The 16,488-nt window shown below is 53.1% G+C and overlaps 1 protein-coding gene across 2 annotated transcripts; it reads right to left on the bottom strand.

The window, feature by feature from the left end:
• Positions 1-1,163: 1,163 nt before the first annotated feature.
• Positions 1,164-16,133, bottom strand: CHGA (chromogranin A). Of its 2 annotated transcripts, XM_052783022.1 has the most exons (8): positions 15,931-16,132; positions 14,976-15,022; positions 10,918-11,011; positions 10,427-10,495; positions 8,203-8,301; positions 6,076-6,582; positions 5,156-5,619; positions 1,164-1,719 (listed from the first exon to the last, which is right to left on the bottom strand). In XM_052783022.1, the coding sequence occupies exons 1-8, from the start codon at positions 15,974-15,976 to the stop codon at positions 1,636-1,638; spliced, it is 1,410 nt and encodes a 469-aa protein (XP_052638982.1). In that variant the 5' UTR covers positions 15,977-16,132; the 3' UTR covers positions 1,164-1,635. The 2 variants fall into 2 exon arrangements, with proteins under 2 accessions (XP_052638982.1, XP_052638983.1); XM_052783023.1 differs by lacking the exon at positions 8,203-8,301 and having other exon boundaries at positions 15,931-16,133.
• Positions 16,134-16,488: the final 355 nt, after the last annotated feature.

The raw sequence follows: 16,488 nt of genomic DNA, 5'->3' as shown, positions 1-16,488 counted from the left end.
TGGGGTTGGGACACTCATGCCTCACTCTGGTGCACTTTCCCCAGCCAGGCTCTCACCCCGTGCCTTGTCCCGGCTCGCGCCCTGTGCCGGGGCAGCTTTTGGGCCGTGCCTTGGCCTCGCTGCTCCCCCCTGCCGCTGTGTGGCCGCCCAGGGCTGGGGGCGAGGGGCACTGCCCACTCAGCAGCTCCTCCAGCCCTCCCTGGGGAAGCTCACCTGGTGGGTGGAGGACAGCTCTGGACACCCAGTGCTTCCTGTGCCGAGGGGACCCCGCACACCCGCCCCCAGTGCAATTCACTCTACGGGCCAACAGCGCTGATCTTTTTAGCAGAATAAAGGACTATGTCGAGTTCAAAGCCTGGCAGCCATTCCCTGAGCATCTCAGCTGTTCTGTGGGCTGCAGGTGATGGGAGACAACTGAGCTTCGAACCGGGAGGTGGGATACAGCCCTGGCAGTGGGATGCTCTTTTCCTCTCCTGCTGATACACATAGAAAGTCTAAAATCTTATGATCGGTGTTCAGAGACACTTGGGGCGAGCTTCCCGAGCCCGGACACCACCCAGTCCTCCAGCTGGAGATTGGCCTGAAGCCCAAAGGATGGGGAAGGTTCTGCCCGTTAGTGCTGTGCCAGCAGGCCACCACGGCTCCTGTGAGCCAACGCGCAGGAGGGGCGTCCCCTCAGGACCAGCCTTCACTTCTGGGGGAACAGAGACCAGGAGAGTTTTCCTCGTGAGCAGCCTATTTGTTACTTTTTTTTTTTTTTTAACCCACTTGTGCGTTGTCCAAAAAGCTTGACTTCGTTAAGTATTGCCCCAGTGTTTAAACTTCTAAACTGTTTCCTCTCTGGTCAACCCTGTGTTCATCGATGAACTACGGATGTGACCCATGTCTCACTGAAGCACGCAGGACTCCCAGTGTCGGGGCTGGGCTGTACGGCACCGCCGGGCCCCAGGCGGGCAGGGAGAGCCCCGCGGTGCTCGGGACCTCAGGGAGGTGTCCTCGATGCTGGGCCTCGGCGGGCAGCAGCGCTGGAGCCTGGGTGAGGAGGGAAACGCCATCACAAGGTGTCTGTGGTGAGGGGAGGCCTCCATTCCCCCTCCTCTCTGCCAGGACCAAACAAGCCCTGCAGCGTGCTGACAACCAAGACTGAAGCTGCCAAAACAAAGGAAGCAACACACTGCAGTTTTATTTTTCCTTAGATAAATTTTTTATATAGAATATATTACAGTCAGAGTTCTCAGCTTTTAATCAAAAGATAACAAGTTATTGCAGTGTTTTACCCAGTGAAACTACCGGTGGAAGGAGAACGTTCTAGAAAGCTGTCTTGTCTTTTAAAAAAAAGAGGGAAAAAACCCCCACCCAGACAGAAAACACACATGTAGGTTGCGCTTTGCGCCCACAGGCACCCAGCCGGGCAGGTGGGCATCTGTGTGGACAGGGGAGCGTGAGGTGAAGAAGCGGTGATGGGCACAACACTATGGCGAGGCAGGCAGGCCTGGATGCTAGCAAGGTCGGTTTCCTAGGCACGATGCTTCTGCTCCAGCTTAATTGCTTTTAAATCAGGAAATGAAAATGTGGGGCGGGGGGAGAGGAGGGCGGCGGTGGTGGCTTTCACCTGTGCAGGGAAGGCTGGGGCCCTCAGCCTCGCCTCAGCTCGTGCAGCTTGTGGGCGACGCGCTCCAGCTCGGCCTCGATGGCAGCCAGGCTCTCCAGCTCCTGGTCCTGCAATGAAAGCCCACGACACGTGTCAGCAGCTGCAGGCGGGCAGCCATCGCCCCCCAGAGCTATGGAAAGCCTTGCCTGGGGCTAGCTGCCAGTGGTGGCATAAGCCCAGCCGTGTCTTGCCCCATCCCCTCAGCCCGCTCCTGCATTTGCCCCTCTGGACAGATGTCTGTGCACAACACTAATTAGTCCTGTCCTAATGTTAAATCACTGCAGCTGGTGATGGGAACAAGACATGCAGCCACCATCCCTGCTGCCTGGCAGGGCAGCCCCCAACAGGAATCTCCCTCCAGAGCGTGGGGCTGGAGGGAGATAGTGGCCGGCAAGCCAGGGCTGGGGCAGGCGCTGCTGAACAGCACTGGGCGCCTGCGTTGAGGCAGTGGTGTCAAACCGGGACGGGCACAGGTGCCTGCCATCTGCAGCAAGTGCAGCATGTGCCCTGCTCGTGGAGGGGATGGCAGTGTCCCCTCTCCCCACGCTGTGCTGGGTGTCCACATGCACCTCCAGTACCAGAAGAGGCTTTTCCGCTGGGGAAAATAGCGACTGAGGAAGCCATCAGTTTAAAGGCTCAAACTGCCCATCTCTTGGTGGCTTTTCTATAGTGGCTCTTGTATATCTATGCTGTCACCTGAAGCTATTTTATTTAGCGCAGGTACTCAAATTTGTAACTGCGTGGCTTTGCCTGAACTCTGGTCATACGCAACTGGCCCTGTCTCGCTGCTCAGCCCCAGCCCTGCCTGTCCCTCACAGCTGCCGTCAGCAGGGGCTTGCCACAGATCACGCGCTCGCCAGCACAGCAGCAGACTCTGAGGGAGCAAACTTGGGGCTGTTTGTGCTAAAAGTGCCTTTTTCTGTCGGCAGAGCTGAGGTGATGGCCCCTCTCCTGTGCAGAGACAGCAGAGCCTTGCCACTTGCAGCAGCAGCTGTCACGCATGGGCAGATGCTGAGCCACTGGTCTGCACTGTATGTGGTTGGTGTGAAAAAAAGAAAGTGTGTGAAAAAAAGAAATTATGTAAAAAAAAGGGCATTTTTCTCATCCCTGAGCTATTTTGCTGAACAGGGAAAAACTCATGCTGTCCCTCCACAGGGCTCTTGGCTCAGCCTCTGGGAAGGCTCCAGCTACAGCAGTGTGCCAGCAGCTTGGGGTGCCTGCCAGCACCCAGGGGAGCCAGACTGAGCCCAAGCAGCTGTTCCAGTGTGTTTTGTTTGCAGTGGGTCAGGGAGCAGCCAGCTGAGGTGCACCTTGCTGGAGGAGAGCTTTGGCTGCAACCGGAGCCCCCAGGAAGTGAGAAAATAGCACTGTGCTGAGATCCTCCACAGCATCCAAAGAGAGGAGAGGTCAGACCCAAACCACTGCCTCGCGCTGTGCCCGTGTGCCCTGGCTCGCTCCTGCCAGACCCCGCAGGCTGAGCCCCCGTGACCTCAGGGGACAGCGCGCTCAGCCTCTGGCTGTGCCTCACTGGCCAAGTCACGCAGCCTGAAAGTGAGGAGAGGGGACAGGATGGCAGCTGCTCTGGCACAGCTGGAGCCTGTGCCTTCCTTTCCCTCACTGCTGGGTGCCTGGTCTGACGGCTCCTCACTGACTCCCAGAGGCCCTGATCTAGTTTAAAAAAAAAACCAAAAGTCTTGTTGCAACTGTAAACATAGCAGTTTTGCAGCCTCAACAACTTCCTTCCCAGTCCGTGTTCAGAGGCTGAGCCCACCACCTTGCGGACAAGGTGCACCCCAGAGCCGCTGGCAGGGGTGGGTGTGGAGCAGCCTTCTTGGGGGAGAGACCTGGGACATAAGCAGGTGAGGAGGTGGATGGGGCAGGTGCCTACCTCCTTGGCAGGCTCCTGCTGCATTCCTCCTCGGAGCTGAGGAGGCTTTGCTTTGAACCAACACGACTGGAGATGGATGCCCTCTCAGTGGGGGACGCTGGCAGGAAACCTTTGGGCAATGTTTTGGTGCGTAGCTAAGGCATGAGGGGTGTTTTGGAGGCAAGAGAGCTGCAGCAAACTGGCTTTACTCACCTGCTGTCCCAGTCTGTTCCCAGGCACCTGGTCGTGGCTTGTCCCAGAGCAAATACTGGCAGAGCCCGTGCCCAGCCCCACTGTCCAGCTCCCTGCACTATCCCAAATAAACATCCATGTCTGCAGCTGGGCCTCAGCACAAAGGTGAAACTGCCACTCCTGGCTGCCAGGGAGGTGCTGAGCTACCACATAGCATCCATACGCAAAGCTGCCCGGCAGAAAAAGACCTGGGGGTGCTGGTTGACAGCCGGCTGAATAGGAGCCAGCAGTGTGCCCAGGTGGCCAAGAAGGCCAACAGCATCCTGGCCTGTATCAGAAATAGTGTGGCCAGCAGGAGCAGGGAAGTGATCGTCCCCTGTACTCGGCACTGGTGAGGCCGCACCTGGAGTACTGTGTTCAGTTTTGGGCCCCTCACTACAGGAAAGACATTGAGGCACTGGAGTGTGTCCAGAGAAGGGCAACCAAGTTGGTGAGGGGCCTTGAGCACAAGTCTTATGAGGAGCGGCTGAGGGAGCTGGGGCTGTTTAGCCTGGAGAAGAGGAGGCTGAGGGGAGACCTTATCGCTCTCTACAACTACCTGAAAGGAGGTTGTAGCGAGGTGGGTGTTGGTCTCTTCTATCAAGTAACTAGTGATAGGACGAGAGGAAATGGCCTCAAGTTGTGGCAGGGGAGGTTTAGGTTGGATATTAGGAAAAATTTCTTCACCAAAAGGGTTGTCAGGCATTCGAACAGGCTGCCCAGGGAAGTGGTTGAGTCACCATCCCTGGAGGTGTTCAAAAAGCCTGCAGACAAGGCACTTCAGGACACGGTTTAGTGAGCATGGTTGGTGGTTGGACTTGATGATCTTGAAGGTCTCTTCCAACCTAAATGATTCTATGATTGTATGATCATGCAAGGTACCAGGGAAGGAGGTCTCTGACTTTGGAAGCTTGGCTTGGATGTATTCCCATATCTGTCAACCATTTCCACTCCAATGACCCAGCTATCTCACCATGGCTGTGCCTCTGGTTTACCTCTGTAGGAGGTCTGACAATACTCACTTCTCCCTGAGCCAAGGAAAGCATTCCTTCTGACTTGGAGGGGCTTTGGGACATAAGACCCACCCCCAGGCTCCAGATATAGCTCTGGTCGCCATGTCCAGCACAGGGCAGTGCAAAAGTCCTGTCACATTTTCAAGACTCTCTGGGGCAGGGCATGTTTTTGCACTAGTCACTAAAACAAGGATAAAAACCAAAGGCACAGCCAGGTGCAAATCTCAATAATCCTAGGGCTGAATGACTAAAAGGTCACCAAGCATCTCCTTAATGTCACAGAGAACTAATGCTGGCTGCATAACGCCAAGGTACCATCCACATCTCCAAGCATAGTTTGGATTCCCAAGTAATAACAAAACGGGATTTATTCTTAAGCCTATGTATACCAACCTCCGTTCTCCTGTTAGCACTGCCTTCCTCATCCTTCTTTTCTTCAGGCATGGGAGCAAGTGGGAAGCCTCCTTCACTGCTGTCCTCCTTCGAGTGATGCTTCCATGACCTCCTCACATCTTCCTCTGGACTACTGAAGTCATACTTGTGGGACCTAAATGCCATTTTCATGGACCTGTCTGGGTCTTCCCCACTATCATTTTCCTCCATGCGCTTCTTTGATGTCAGCTGCTTGGCCAGCTCATCCATTTTGTTCCACCTCTTGGAGTCTTCCCACTCTCTGGAGGACTCCTCCTCCATCTCCTCGCTTTTGGCATCCCTGGGCTGGAAGGTGTCTTCCTCCTCCTGCATCCCCTCATCCTCCAGGTGATGCCTTCCTCCCCTCAGTGCCCGGGGCTGCTCTTCCTCCTCGTCCTCCTCAGAGCTCCGCCCGTCTTTGCCAAATCCCAGAGCATTGTCATTATCTGAAAGAGCATTAAACACAACAGTGAGCACAAGTGTTAACCTAGTTACGCTCCACCTTTGAACCAAGCCTTCACGGGCGATGCAAGGTGGGTTTCATGACTTTGGCCCATTTTCCCAGGGTTCTGGAAATACCCACTCTCACATCACCATGTCAGTAACAGGGCTTGGAGGCAGCAGTCAAAAACCACGTAGGAAGTTCAAGAAAAAGAAATTAGTTGTCACCAGGTGCTATGAAAACTGAGCAGCAGGCAGCTGCCGGGCCTGTTACCCACTGTGTGTGGGCCCCCATGGTCGGGTGCTTGCGGGGGGGGTCTGGGTGGCTGTCTGTGGGGGTATTTCTGTAAACCCAGTAAGCACCTGCCTGAACTTTTAGGCTTTAAAGCCTCTTATCCGTCTGTCTCAGTGCTCTCAGCTTACCCTGGGGAGGTATCAGTGCAGTTGTCTGAGATACGTACTGCCGTCTCCCTCCATCTCCTCAGCCTCCTCGTCCTCCTCAGCCAGATCAAGTGACCTCTCTGCTTCGGTAGGGTCCTCCTCTGCAGCATCGTCTCCTCCGTCATCCTCCCGCTCCACACGCTCCCCTGCCACCTGCTTGCTCTGTTCCTGGCCCTGCCTGGATGCCTGCTCTCCCTCATCCTCGAGCTCCAGGCTGTCCCTGGGGCCTCTGGGCTGCTCCTCTTCATCCCCTTGCTGCTGCTGCTCATCTTTGCTGAAGACTTTGCTGATGCGGTTGTCCAAAGCTTCGTCTCGCTGGGCATGCTCTGTGTCCCCAATCTCGTTGCTCTCTGCTTCCTCTTGATCCTCCTTCTTGCCAGGGTCAGCATCCCGTGGCCCGGACTCCCTCTCCTCCAGGCTGTTTTTTCCTTTCTCTCTTGAATCTTCATTTTGCTGGGTTTTCTGTGCTGCCAGCTCAGCCAGGGACCCTGTGGGCTGCTCCTCTTCAGGGCGCTCCACTGCTGCATCTGCAGAGGGAGGAGCAAGAAGCAACACCTCTCCTGAGAGCTCATTTCAAAACCAACGAAGCCTGTGCATTTCTTAGGGAGCTTCAGCCCTGCTCAGCAATCTGCTTAACCAGCCCATGGAACCTTTCACAAGTCACTTCAACATATGCTTGCGTTCAAGCAAGCCGGTGCTCTCACTGGTGCCTGCTCTCCTGGAGATACTCGCAAGGCTGAAGTTAAACATATGCCGAAGTGCTTTGCTGCAGCACGGTCCTTATCACCACCTCTTGAGATGCCAGCAACAAACTTGCCCGCATGAAACCAGATCACACGTAAAATGAAATGATTTAGGAGTGTAATACAGCACTTGTACAGCTCTCCCTGCTCTGAGTGATGCGCTAACACTGCATCCTTATTTCTCCCACCAGGTTGAAGAGGCAGCCACCGCTGTTTGCGGGCAAGCCAGAGGGAGCGAGGGCCAGCTCTGCTTCTGCAAAGCAGCTACTCAGCAGGAGCTTAATGTGGGCTGGGTATTTGCTCTTGCTCATGTCAGAGACTGGCCTCTTTTAACATACTTAGCCATAGAAATCACTTTGCAAAAGGAAAGGTGGGGGGCTAAAGAGCAGTGGGAAAAGCCAGATCGGTATGGAAAGGCAAGCGCAGCCCCAGGCGGGGCTGAGGAGCGTGCTAGGGTGAGGGCATGCAGAGAGCCAGTCACTCAGGGCTGGTGACCACCGGTGACACTGCACTGGTGCCACTGGGCTGCCTGTGGGCCTGGGCAGCCCAACATGCTACGCTTCATCCTCATGCAACCTCCACACTGCTGGAGCACGAGGCTCAGGTCTGCCCTGGCAGGAGGGAGACCCAGTGCCACCCGTCGTCTCCGTTGGCTTTTGGCTGTACTGGCTGCAGCAGCAGCCCCCAGTGGTATTGCTCCTCATCGCTTTGGGCACCTTTGGGCTGACATTGTGGTATCACTGTCCTGCCATGGCTCAGCCACACACCCCAGATCCCGCTTGAGACCCTCTGCGGGGGTGCTGTGGCTGGACAAGAAATCATATCACCCCACATTGGCATCGTGTCTTCCTGATGTAGAAAAGGGAGGGTGCCGAACCCTCCTTTCCACTACACTGCCTGTCTCTAGCCAGGCCATGGAAATATAGTGACAAGGGGAAATGTGAGCTGAATGTGGTCTTCTGTGTGAGTGTGTGTACTATGTGTATCCCAAGTTCAATTTTCCCTTCAGAGACCCATAACCTACTATCTTGGATGCCTGGAAACAAGGGCAGCAGGAGCAGACCCAGATCGCTCTTGCCTATGTCACTGAGTCTTTCAGCACCAGATTTCCCTAGCTGTGACTCATTTGAAGCATTAGGAGTGAGTGACAGTGTTGGCAGCAGGGTGGAAAAGATCAGTATCAGTTTGGTAACAACTTGACCATCACCAGTGACTGTAGCTCAGGATTACGTGTTGTTTAAACTGGTAAAGAACAAAGCAAACACCGGGTTGCTTGTGTGTGTCAGCAGCAGCATCAAAGAAGATGCCTAAATGAGAAGCAGATGGACATATCAAGGCTGTTAGAAAGAACATCCTTGTTTACAGCCTGACCTGGATTTCCTGGGGGGGAAGGCTGACACTGACCTCTCTGCTTGTTCTTGCCATTCTGACTTTCAAGGACTTCGGAAAGTTCATCTTCAAAGCCACTGTTTTTCTTTTGCTGCTGAGTTCTCTCATTGGCACCTGCATCAAGTAACAAAAAGTAGGGAAAGGCAACAGCCTGTCCTGTGTTTCAGAAAGTAGAGGTGGGATGATAGTTCTCTGCCCTTTATAATTATATGTATATTTTCTACAATGGACAAATCTGCCAAAGGGGAGCTGCAAAGAGAAGTGAGACTGGAGGATGAATCAAGTGCAGTAACAAAGCCACCATCAAAAACATCACCATCTGCAGGAAAGAAAAAGGTCTCTAAACAAACAGAGAAGCAGGGTTGCTAGGAAAACTAATATTGATGGTGAGCTAGGCAATAAGAGATGCTGAACTGCAGCACACTGAGGCCAACAAAAGACTTAAGCATCGGAATACTGAAGGATAAAAATCGCCTCCTGCCAGATGCTGCCCACGTAGCTCTGTTGAGGTGAGCACTGAGAGCCCCTGTGCCCTCTAGCCTGGTTGTGGGGGCCACTCTCCCCAGGGCACTGGGAGGAAGAAGCAGCATTCATTCCTGCTCTGGGGATAGTCTGGGGCTCCAAGGCCGCACACCTTAGCCTCTGGGATTATGGAGCCAGCTTGACAAAAGCAACACCCCAGAAAAGGTATCTGAAGGCAGCATGAGCTGGAGGTCAGAGTGCAGCTGTCCTGGCAACCAGTGCTCCCAAGGCAGCCCTATCCCAATGGGATCTGCAAGCCAAGCAAGCCCTGTCTAACCCAGCTCACGCCCTGCTTCTACACCTTAATGCAAAGGCAAGAGCCAACACTGCCAGCCCAGTCCTCTCTAGCCCTACACTGGGCAGAGCTGGATGGTGTGGGCTATCCAGCCTAAGCAGGACCAGCTGTAGGCAGCACAGAGGAGACCAAGGTAGACACCTTTGCTTTTCCCTTGGCCTACATGACTCTCCCACCCCCAGTCACTGTGATCTGTAGGTTAGAGTTCATGTTACCCCGGGACAAAATGGTGTGATGGGGTCAAGCCAAGGAAAGAGTGGAGCAAGATGCAGCTCTGTGAAACAAGTCCCTTCATGTGCCATCAGCCTGTCTGATAGTTGAGCACTCCCCCTCACAACCCTGGTGTGCCTGGGCAGCAGCATCCCAGCGCACTGAAGAGGCCCAGGTTTCTTTCTTCTGGATCAGCAGAGCATCCACGGAGCCTGTCTGAGGTCACTGCCCTGCTGCCCCTCCGCCAGTGGCATATGGGTAGTGACCAAACTAGGACTTTGGGAGCTGCATGAGGCTCTCTCCAAATCTTGACTTCCTGAATTTTTCCTCTCCCTTCTCCCTGTTGCCTCTGTGGCTTCCCTGCTCTGGAAGCAGTCTGGTGGCACTGTCTTCCAGCCATCCCTGGCAGCTATGCCACACAGGAGCAGGGCACAGGGATGCCCTGGCGAGGGAGGGCTGCCATCTGGGTTACCCCAGGGAGAAGGAAGAGGGAAGGCCAGGATTTTCTCTCCCTGCAGCCTGGGGAGAGCCCTGTTGCAGCCTCAACCCGATCACCCGGGCAGAGGGACCTGCACTGGCTTTGAAGTAGCCTTGCCTGGGACCTGCACATCAGCCCTGGGGACCTAGGCACCTAGGAATAGACCTTTTTCTCTTTGCACACCCCTTTGCACAGCTCTGTGCTGCTGCTTCTCCCACATTGACCCACAGTGAGCAGCCTGCACCTCTCCAAACCAAAGAAACTTGCATTCATGTTAAGAAAGCCAACAGAAAATCCCCATTAGCTCAAGGACATTTTCACTGGGGTCTTTTAGATGCAAGTCCCACTCAGTGCTCAGTCAGGCTTCCCTTCTGCCACACCTGGGTTTACTGCTAGACTCCAGCTGCACAAAAAGGGAGCTGGTGGTTATTTGTTGAATTAAATTATAGTATTTCCTTTTAGGGTTCTCCCGCCCCCAAATGCCTACACTCTGCACCACCACCAAGCTACGCTGACAGTCATTTAAATCATCAGATGCATATCGGAGTTATTACAGCAAAATTCCTGCCCCCACTCACCTAGTATCTACTGGAAGTCCTGGAACTGTATTTCCCAGGGCACATTTATATGATGTCAAATTAATGTAAAATACAAAAAACCCCAGACAACAAAACTGTGCGAGGGGCTACAACAAATGAAACCCCTCTTGCCAAATAACTATAGTGACACTGTACCTTGAGCAGCAATTTCCTGAAGTTCCTTCAATAAATTTTGGTGGCGAAGGATAGAAATGATTCGTTCATCTGCAATAGGGGAGACTTGGTACAGAAGGTGGTCAAAGACAACCTCCCCCCACCCCCAGGAAATGAAAAAGTACTCCAAATGCCACCTCCCTCTTCGTTTACTCTTTTCTCTCCCTTGGCCTGATTTGCTGCGGCATGTCTTAACTGTGTGGTTAAGATGACAGGAAGGTCCCATGAAAACCAGGCAGCGTCATGTCACCCAGCACTCCCCTGGCCACGGTGCCAGCATGATGCATGGCCTGGGCTGAGCAGCAGCTCTGTCCCTGCTTCTGGGGCCTGGTGCAGCCCGGTGGGGTGACCATGAGGAAGGTGAGTGTGTCGGGGACCCCTTGTCAGGTGCTAGAGTATGTGTCAGGGCAGCAGCAGCCCCTGCTTGCCAGATCTGCTCTTGCTGATACCCAGCATTAAATCTGAGCCTCTACCTCCTCTGAGTGTTTCTAGGCATTCCTCGCTGATCGGCAGGGGATTTGGCTTCGATAAAGTATCAGAGATGACCTCTACAATGCACTTCATCACCTAGAAAGAGACAAAAATACAAATTAAAGCACTGCTTTTTTGTCTTTTTCTCCTAAATCTATTTGTTACCAAGGCTAAAATGCAGCAGATGATGGCACAGATCTTGCTTTTCTGGTCGAGCCAGAACTGAATGTTCAGTTCCTGTTTTACCTAACACAGGAACAGAAGGTACCTGCTGAAAGTGAGAAGTGAGCAAATGACACATGGCAATGGAAAGAGCTTCTTCAACATGACACACACTTCAGCTGAGGATCTCACGACTCCAGCCCATCCCAGAGGCTGGGCACATCAGGAGATTGAAGGGGATCTGGATATATACATAGAAAGCTCAAAATCATCTCAACCTGCATCTCATAAAAGGGCTCAGTGGGAGGTTGTAGAAAGCAACAAGTGGTCATAGCTCTTCAGTAGGTGACCTTGAAATCTTGCAAGCTATTCGAGCCCTGAGAAGGGCACCACAGTTAGGCTGCAGCCAGGCATGGAGGGCGAGGTGAGGCAAATTGTACTTTCAAACACAGATGAGAAATACTGCTCTCAAGCCCTAGAGAAGGACAAGACACTCTGGAGAAGTGTTTGACCTTGTGCTTAAGTGTTCAAGCCATCTATTATAGACTGGAAGAGCTGTACGTGGAGGCAGGTCATTTGAAAGCAAGGAAGTTCCGACATGTTCCTTGGAAGCTTTTGCAACTGCCTGAGGCAGCTTCCCAGACAGTATGAACTCTGGGCCTGCCCTTTCCAGCAGCCCTTTTCTTCGGTGTAAAATGAGAAGCATTATTTATGTAGTTTGTCCCCTGTACTGAGATTGCAGGCTTAGCTCTTAGCAGCACCGCTGATCCCACAGGGATCACCCAGGGCTGTATGTGTCATAGGAGAATGAAAGCCACGGGCGCAAAGGCAAGGTGGCACCTCTAGCATGGGTGAAGGCATCCTTGCCACACTGAGACATGCCACCAGGAGCCCTGCTGTGTGGTCATGGTAGACCCAAACAGTCACACAGGAGAGAAAACAGCATTCACTACAGTCTGGTGCCGGTTAGTGGTGCAGGAATTAGGCTGCTTATTTCAAAAGGATGATTATTTATAAAGCAGCCTAGAAAGTATGCAGGGCTCACAACTGCCTGTGGAAAAACAGAGGCTAAATTGAAAAAAAAGAATACAAGTAAGCCTTGGGGACAAAAAAATTCACACACTGAACCTCTTTCTCCTGATGATTTCTGCTGGCAGTCCTAAGAGCCCTGACCTCCCTCACAAGGTGCCATTCTCAGGAGAGCAGAGCACTGTGGCTGCAGTAGAAATTAAACACAAGACAGCAACTCCCAGTCATCTACAATGTTGCCCATTCAAGCAATCAGATATATTCATTGACCAGCTGGAATGGGCAAATTTTCGCCCTGTGTAAGGAGAGAATTCTGCTTTTACAGATCACTGCCGTAAAATGCTAAACACTTACTTACACATTTTGAGGGGATTGCTGGATTTAAAAAGTTACAGGAAAGATCTAACGAAAAGAAAGCAGGGAAATTTCCCTTGTATCATTCTCCTATACCACAAGCAATCCATTAATATTGATTTTAGATGACTTTGAGTCACTTCACTCTACCATTAAATAGAACACACCCCAGATTCTTATACTTCCCTCCCATGTTTCCCAACACCAGGAGCCACTTATTGCAGCAGTATTTGAAGAAGCTTCAGAAGTAACAACTTTCTCAGCATGAGAAATAAGAATCTGGGCCAATGAAATACTCTATACAAACTTTTTGAAGACTTCTAAGCTGAGTTAAGGTCTTTGTCTGAACACAAAGAAACACATCAGTCACCACAGAAATATGGCCAACTCTATGGAGGAACTTTGTAACATAATGAAATCAAGAGGGCAGTCATTCCACAACAGTCTCCTTGACTTTTTGTAATAGCAAGTCTTGCAGAGTGAGGTTTCACAAGGTCATGAAATAACAGCCTGCATCAGGAAATGGAGGAGATTCTTTCCAAATGAATGTAATTAATCCAGTGCAGAAACTCGGGCTGAAATTTTGCCATAGCTAGCCTCTAATTGTGAACATGTAACTAGATCCTTAAGACCTGCTCATGCTGTCCCTACATAGAAATCTCCAAAGGATCATGTCCTTACAAGGATAGACTTCACCATGTTTGAGCTTGGCTATGCTCAGGCCCTTCTGAAATGTATGGTTTTAATTGAGAAATAGTGTCCTTTGAGCACAAGAGTGGGCAAACACCAGAGATATTGTAAATGCTTTGGTCATGTTCAGCTCCCCATGGAAAGCCCTTGGTGTAAGGAAAGCCTGATGAGCTGCCCAGGAAAGGCCTGCAGGTGCTGACTACCCATTACATAGCCCTGAGCCACCCACAAATGCTGGTGGCACAGAGCATGGTGTGTAGGAAGGGCTGCAGTGCTCACTGCTGTACCCATGTGATGATATCCCTGCCCTGATCTGTCTAGTGAGACCAGGACTTCCTTCACTGAAATGCTGTGTCTCAGAGGATGGTGAAGGCAGAAGAGCCCTAATGGCTCCTTTCAGTTGCAGCAAATTCAAAAGAAAGGTGTGGTCTGATTTTGCTCTCAGGTAGAGCCTGTGTCAGTACCCAGGGAGGGGGCAGGCTTGGGAAATAAACCTTCCTTGGTGGAGGCATCTCCATGGAGTTGCACCAGCTTCTACAAAAGCGCAATGTTTTACACATAGAACATATTGGGGAATAGATCGCACAAGGAAAATTGTGGAATTAATGGATCATCCCACCAGATGCCCAATGAGCATCCCACTCTGGCACGGCCAGTTGAAGTGGCAAGTGCCTGCCCTGAGTCCCGTTTCTCAGTTAGCAGCACACAGCCTGAAGCAGGCTCCCAGTGGCTCACAGGTCATGGCTCAGCCCCAGGAAGGGCTAAGCAGGCTAAAAGTCTTAACAGAGCAACAGCTCTCCAGGCCCAGGCACATCTGACAGGAGATGAGGAGGCGTTTCTCATGGCACTTGCCCTGTAGGTAATGAGCAGAGACACCGTGCAATGGAGCCTGTGGCTGAGACTGACGTGAATGCGCCCTCCTCTACTGCTGACTGGGGAAAAAACATTATGTGGCTAGAAGATTTCAGGAAACAAAGAAAGAGGTTCAAGATGTAAGGGGGAAAGGGCTGGAGTTTCCTTTCTGGACATTAATTTCTGTAGAAGTCTTAATTTGGGCAGCTCAGAGATCGCTCACCTGAAAGACTATAGGAGTTATAAATATCAGGAAGGCAAACAGATCAACACAGGCAAACACACCTACCCAAGCATTTAGGTGCCAAAAGCTTGTTGGGAGTGCACACACTTGCAAATTGCAGCTATGAATGTCAGAGAGGTATGACACAGATCTATGCATGGAATAAGGCTGGAGAGGTCAGCCAAGTCCCGCACTGCTCGTAGCCATCCAGACAGGCTGAGCAGTAGCTGAGGATGGGACAGATTAGCAGTCTGAGAGTAGCCAGTTGCCTATTTTTCAGGAACATGCATGTTTAAGTAACACACCACACACATACAAACACAGATGTATACAACCCCCGAAACGCACGCAGTTCCAGCAATGCCTGTTCCTGAATCACATCTCCCCCCACTCTACCCTGAGTCACCTCCTGTTGGGAGCTTTGAAAAGGTGAAAGTAGGAGGACTAGGGAGGGTTATACCCAACCTCCATCCCCAGCCTCACCATTGTCTAGACAAGCTTGTTTGCTCCCTCTGGTACATCCTCAGGGACTTCCCTCCGGCCCAGGTGCCCAGAAGTGGATGCGTAAAGGGTAAAGCCTCGTAGGAAGGGAGAGGGGATGGATCCTGCTGTAGGGTTCTCATGCAAATCCCTGGCACTTCCTACAGGGTAATTCAGCAGGAGCAGCCAAAAACCAAACAGCTAGGTGTGGAGGTTAAACATTACATCCTTCATCTTCACTTGCCCCTTCCAATACAGGCCCATCCTTACCTTAGTGTCACCTTTATTCATGTCATTTGTCACAGGAAGGGAGATGGCTGTAAGGGGAGGGGAAAAAAAAGAGAGCTTGTTATTCACCTCCTCTGGGAGACAAGCAGAGAAATCCTGTCCTGCTAAAAATGGGAGTGGAGAAGAGGGGCATCTGTCTCTGGTAGAAGTGGTCCCTGGGCGGTGCAGCAGCTGGATGTGTGCATTGTGCCCCCCTCGGGAAAGGGAGAGGGAAGGAGACGGAAGGAGACGGAAGGGAAGGAGAGGAAAGGAGAGGGAAGGAGAGGGAAGGAGAGGGAAGGAGAGGGAAGGGAAGGGAAGGGAAGGGAAGGGAAGGGAAGGGAAGGGAAGGGAAGGGAAGGGAAGGGAAGGGAAGGGAAGGGAAGGGAAGGGAAGGGAAGGGAAGGGAAGGGAAGGGAAGGGAAGGGAAGGGAAGGGAAGGGAAGGGAAGGGAAGGGAAGGGAAGGGAAGGGAAGGGAAGGAGAGGGAAGGAGAGGGAAGGAGAGGGAAGGAGAGGGAAGGAGAGGGAAGGAGAGGGAAGGAGAGGGAAGGGAAGGGAAGGGAAGGGAAGGGAAGGGAAGGGAAGGGAAGGGAAGGGAAGGGAAGGGAAGGGAAGGGAAGGGAAGGGAAGGGAAGGGAAGGGAAGGGAAGGGAAGGGAAGGGAAGGGAAGGGAAGGGAAGGGAAGGGAAGGGAAGGGAAGGGAAGGGAAGGGAAGGGAAGGGAAGGGAAGGGAAGGGAAGGGAAGGGAAGGGAAGGTCCCGTCCCCAGGCTGGCAGTGCCCGGTAGCGCGGGGCAGGCAGGGCCCGGCGCGGCCCTCGGCCAGTGACCTTGCGGCGGCCGCTGTCCGCGGTGCTGAAGGGGCCGCGACGGGAGCGGAGCTGGGCGGGGTGGCGCGGTCCGCCGGGCTGAGGGTCCCGGCAGCCGGGGGGACACGGCGCCCGGCCCGGCCCCACTTACCCGGCACGGCCAGGAGCAGGACGGTGAGCACTCCCGGGCGGCTCATGGTGCTGGCGGGGTGGAGGCAGGGAGAAAGGGGCAGAGGGTGAGTCTGTCCCTGGCGTGGGGGCTCCAGGCGAGGTGCCGGGGGGAGACCAGCACCGTGCGCGTCTACGCCAGTGCCCTGGCTGAAGATCCCAGATGGGGCACTGCAGCAACCGGCTCATTTATATATCTCGGCCCCTCGGAAATGGCGTCAGGAGGAAGCCACCTCCTCCTCTCTCCCCCCTCCCCTCGCACACAGCCTTCTCGTCAGCCTCCCCCACTCGCCGGGTGTTGGAGGAGCGGCCACACGCCAGGATCCCCCCCCACCCCCGCCCCCGCTGCCCGGGCAAAGGTTTCCAGCAGCAAGATGTCAGGCTCCAGTTGCTCCATCTTCTCACACTCAGCAGGTGCAGGAAGGCTGTGAGATGTGTTTCCAGGACATCACTTTTCCAGCGCCTCACCCAACACTGGCAATCGACGAGCACCTCCGCATATGTGCCCTCTCTGTATGTACCAGTAGTCAACAGCGAGAGT

This window comes from Harpia harpyja, chromosome 3, assembly GCF_026419915.1.
Source record: "Harpia harpyja isolate bHarHar1 chromosome 3, bHarHar1 primary haplotype, whole genome shotgun sequence".
NCBI classification, from domain to species: Eukaryota; Metazoa; Chordata; class Aves; order Accipitriformes; family Accipitridae; genus Harpia; species Harpia harpyja.
This window is presented reverse-complemented; position numbering and strand designations above follow the sequence as displayed.